This window comes from Mandrillus leucophaeus, unplaced genomic scaffold (genome assembly GCF_000951045.1).
Source record: "Mandrillus leucophaeus isolate KB7577 unplaced genomic scaffold, Mleu.le_1.0 Scaffold58, whole genome shotgun sequence".
Taxonomy (NCBI): Eukaryota; Metazoa; Chordata; class Mammalia; order Primates; family Cercopithecidae; genus Mandrillus; species Mandrillus leucophaeus.
Window position 1 is genome coordinate 2332783 of NW_012106252.1, and position 4712 is coordinate 2337494.

At 41.4% G+C, this 4712-nt stretch overlaps 1 protein-coding gene across 2 annotated transcripts in view; it reads left to right on the forward strand.

The window, feature by feature from the left end:
* Positions 1-2842: 2842 nt before the first annotated feature.
* The window catches only part of LOC105552995 (keratin-associated protein 4-6), a 40921-nt gene continuing 39051 nt past the window's right edge, over positions 2843-4712 (forward strand). The window contains exon 1 of one of the 2 annotated variants that reach the window (XM_011998874.1): positions 2843-3183. In XM_011998874.1, coding sequence (XP_011854264.1) covers positions 2843-3183 — 341 coding nt within the window. The remainder of the gene's footprint in view (positions 3184-4712) is intronic. The other variant, XM_011998876.1, reaches the window with a different exon arrangement.

A 4712-nucleotide genomic window follows, 5' to 3' on the forward strand; every position in this document is an offset into this window, starting at 1 on the left:
ACTGTAAACACGAATGAAAGAAATTGACGAAAACACAAATAAATAGAATGATATCCTGTGTTTATGAACTGAAAGAATCAATATTGTCCAAATATTCTCAAAGCAATCTACAGATCTCATGCAATCCCTATAAATACACTAATGACATTATTCACAGAAATAGAAACAAAAGTTCTAAAATTTGTATAGAACCACAAATAACCAAAGTGATCTTGAACACTAAGAACATAGCTAGAAGCATCACATTCCCTGACTTCAAAAGAAACCACAACACTGCAGTGACCAAAATATCATCATTCTGACATAAAAACAGACACATAGACAAACGGAATGGAATAGAGAGACCAGAAATAAAGTCACTCATTTACAGCCAATTGATTTTCAACAAAGATGCCAAGAATGGGGGAAGGACAGTTTCTTCAATAAATTGTATTAGGAAAACTGGGTATCCACGTGCAGCAGAACGAAATTAGTCCCTTATTTCTTACGGTATACAAAAATCAGTTCAAAGGAGTTAATGGCTTGAATGTAAGATCAGAAGCTATGAAATTTTTGGAAGAAAGCATAGGGGGAAAGATTTATGACATTGGTCTTGGTAATGACTTTTTGAATATGACCTCAAAAGCACAGGCGATGAAAGAAAAATTAGATGACCGAGATTACTTCAAACTAAAAAGGTTCTGCACAACAAAGGATACAACAAGAAGAGTTAAGAGATAACCTACAGAATGGGAGAAAATATTTATAAGGTATACATCTCATAAGGGGTTAATATCCAAATGTACAAGGAGCCCAAACAGCTCACAAACAAGAAAACAAAAACCTGATTAAAAATCGGAAAAAGACCTGACTAGATATCTCTCAAAAGAAGACATACAAATGGCTAACAGGTTTGTGAAAAAGTAATCAACATTACTAATCATCAGGGAAATACAAATCAAAACCACATTGAGATATCACCTTACTCCTGTTAGAATGGCTATCCTAAAAAAGACAAAAGATAACAAGTATTGGCAAGGATGTGAAAAAAAATCCCTTGTACACTGTTGGTGGGAATGGAAACTAGTTCAGCCATTATGGAAAACAATATAAGCGTTCCTCAAAAAAATTAAAAATGGAATTAGCATATGATCCAGCAATCCACCTCTGGGTACAGTATGTATCTAAAGGAAATGAAATCAGTATGTTGAAGAAATAACTGCATGTCCATATTTATTGCAGCACTATTCACAATTGCGAAGATATACACACAATGCAAGTGTCCACCAACAAATAAGTGGAAAAAGAAAATGCAGTATATACTCAGTGCAGTACTATTTGGCCATAAAAAGAAGGAAGTTCTGTCATTTGTGGCAACATGGATAAATCTCAAGGAAATTATGCTAAGTGAGGTAAACCAGTCACAGAAAGACAGATAGCACATGATCTCACTCACATGATCTCACTCAAAAAAGTTGATATCATAGAAGTAGAGCAGAAAATGAAGATAACCAGAGGCTAGGGGTGGCTAGGGAGTCATGGGCTTGAGGAGATACTGGTCAAAAGACATATAATTGTAGCTGGACAGGAGGAATGAGTTCAAGAGGTCTGCTGTGTAGCATAGTGACTACAGTGAATGATGATATATTGCACATATTGTATTCTTGAAAAATTCTGACAATGGATATTAAGTGTTCTCACCTGGATATTAAGTGTTCTCACCGCAAAAAAATGATAGGTATGAGAGGCAATGCATTTATGAGCTAGATTTAACCCTTCCACAATGGATACATATTTCAAAATATTATGCTGTACATGATAAATACAATATTATACGTCAATCTGAAAAATAACTGATTGTTTTTAATTTCACTGAGCTTGAGCTCTTTCTATATTCAGCACATCATGCAAGACACAGTAGTGGGGGTAGACAGATTCTTAAAAGCATTCTACAGATGTTACACAGTGTTAAGGAGCCTGGGTGAAGTACAGACAGCCTCTCCTGGGACTGTTTGTTACAGCTGTTTGTAAATCTACAATTATCTCAAATGTCTTTTTTAAAAAGTGAAAACACACACTTGCATTATGTTAACAGACAGTTAGAGGCATTTTAAAGAAACAATGAGTTATGGAACAAAAATGGGACTATGTCTTCCAGAATCTAATAGATCTGCTAGAGAGACATGACACAAAATATAGGAGAGCAAAGTATCAACTTAAGAAACTGTGACCTATTAGGAACACCAAGGATAAAAATTTAAGGATATAGAACATGACCCAAAATTTAAAACATCCAGGGAAACCCATTTCAGCAGTGTAGAGGTCACCAAGGCCACACGCAGGCATCGCTGTCCCTTTGCTCATGGCTTAATAATGACCCACAGACTAGGAATGCCACACTGAGCAGATGGGCTTTCCTTGCTATTGGTCACTAGAGGGAATGCCTAACTGGAAGTGTGACTGACTGACCAAATCCCATTTTGGTAGAGGGTACCGGAAGTGAGAGTGAGAAATGCAATTCCAGATGCAGGGAATCACATGAACAGCCCTCTGTGGAGGAAGAGGAAGAGAATGTGGTCTAGAAGATGCCACCAAGGTGTGAATCATGAGAGAAGGCAGACATGATAGATCTTATTACATCAGGACAAGCAAGTTTTGTTTTGAACAAGTTTAAACCATTAAATGGGCAAACATTATTGTGTAATCTGATAATCAATTAGTTATTAAGTAAACAAAAACAAGGAAAATGTGGTAACAACAGGACAGCTGGGCAGTATATAAGAGGCTGTGGCCCGAGGATACTTCCAAACGTGAGAACCTCATTCTTCTAGAAACCCACCCAGAACCTCCACCCTCTGACACCATGGTCAACTCCTGTTGTGGCTCTGTCTGCTCTGAGCAGAGCTGTGGCCTGGAGACCTGCTGCCGCCCCACCTGCTGCCAGACCACCTGCTGCAGGACCACCTGCTGCCGCCCCAGCTGCTGTGTGTCCAGCTGCTGCAGGCCCCAGTGCTGCCAGTCTGTGTGTTGCCAGCCCACCTGCTGCCGCCCTAGCTGCTGCATCTCCAGCTGCTGCCGCCCCAGCTGCTGTGTGTCCAGCTGCTGCAGACCCCAGTGCTGCCAGTCTATGTGCTGCCAGCCCACCTGCTGCCGCCCCAGCTGCTGCATCTCCAGCTGCTGCCGCCCCTCTTGCTGTGAATCCAGCTGCTGCCGCCCCTGCTGCTGCCTGCGTCCAGTCTGTGGCCGAGTCTCCTGCCACACCACTTGCTATCGCCCAACCTGTGTCATCTCCACCTGCCCCCGCCCCTTGTGCTGTGCCTCCTCTTGCTGCTAAATCTCTCCTTGTGATATTTGTCATACTATGAATGTCTTCATTAGTCACATAAAATGCACTGTAGCCAGCCAGTCACTGGAAAAAATGAACGCTTCCCTGCCAATTTGTCTCATGTGGCATTCAGAGTGGACATTCAGCTCTTCTAGGAAATGACAGACATAAACACATTCATTAAAATATGTTGTGCCAGGCCCCAATGCAGTTATTTTTAGATGAGCAGTGTCTTCATTCGAAGGGGACACTAACTCTGATGATCTCATATAATATTGTTTTCACGTATTAATAAACAGCCACTTCCCTAATATTGAACTCTCCTGATTTGTTACTGATTTCATTGTGCCTCTGTGTGTGTGTGTGTGTGTGTGTGTGTGTGTGTGTGTCTTTACCTGTCACTTCACATCAAGGGCCATCTCTCTTCAAATGCAGGAGAGCATGTTTAAGAGCCTGGGCTCTTGATTCATGTTACCTGATTGGAATCACGACTCCCCTAGGTATTTGTTGTGTGGTATGGGGCAAGTTGTTTAACCTCCTCAGGCCTCAGTATTTTTCTGAGAATAGAGATAATGCATTATGTTCTTTAAATGTTCAGAGACATAACCCATGTCATATACTTACCACAGGGCCTGGTACATAATGCAGTATAGGCTCTTAATGTATTCAGCTTCTGGCCAAGTATGGCGGCTCACATCTGTAATCCCAGCACTTTGGGAGGTTGAGTGGGTGGATCACTTGAGGCCAGGAGTTCAAGACCAGTGTGGACAACACGGTAAAGTCCCTTCTCTACTGAAAGCACAAAAATTAGTTGGGTGTGGTGGTGCACACCTGTAGCCCCAGCTACTTGGGAGGCTGAAGCAGATGAATCACTTGAACCCAGGAGGAGGAGGTTGCAGTGAGCCAAGATCGTGTCATTGCACTCCAGCCTGGGTGACACAGCAACTATGGCTCAATAAATAAAGAAACAAATACAAGTTCTGCTGTTATTATTACTGAAACATTACCCTGGACTAGAATAATATCTTAGCATAATGTTCTTTTTGACAGAACAGCAAGAAAATTTGTATCATTGTTGGACTGTCTTCTATAACTCAAAATTAAGTTTTGGTATATGCCTCAAATGTCCCTTAAAAACTCCAGCAAGTTGAACATCATGAAGTCATCTACATTTTGTCTGACTGTATTTCTACTTCCAGTGTGTTCCATTATTGGTTGTGGAAATTTTGAGTGTTCTCCCTAGCTCAAGTACTTTTTCCTTATTTCCTTCCTTCCCCCTCCCTCCCCTTCTAATCCCTTTACCTTCCCTCCACCTGCCCTCCCCTCTGCCTGCCTTCCTTCCTTCCTTCCTTCCTTCCTTCCTTCCTTCCTTCCTTCCTTCCTTCCTTTCTTCCTTCCTTCCTTCCTT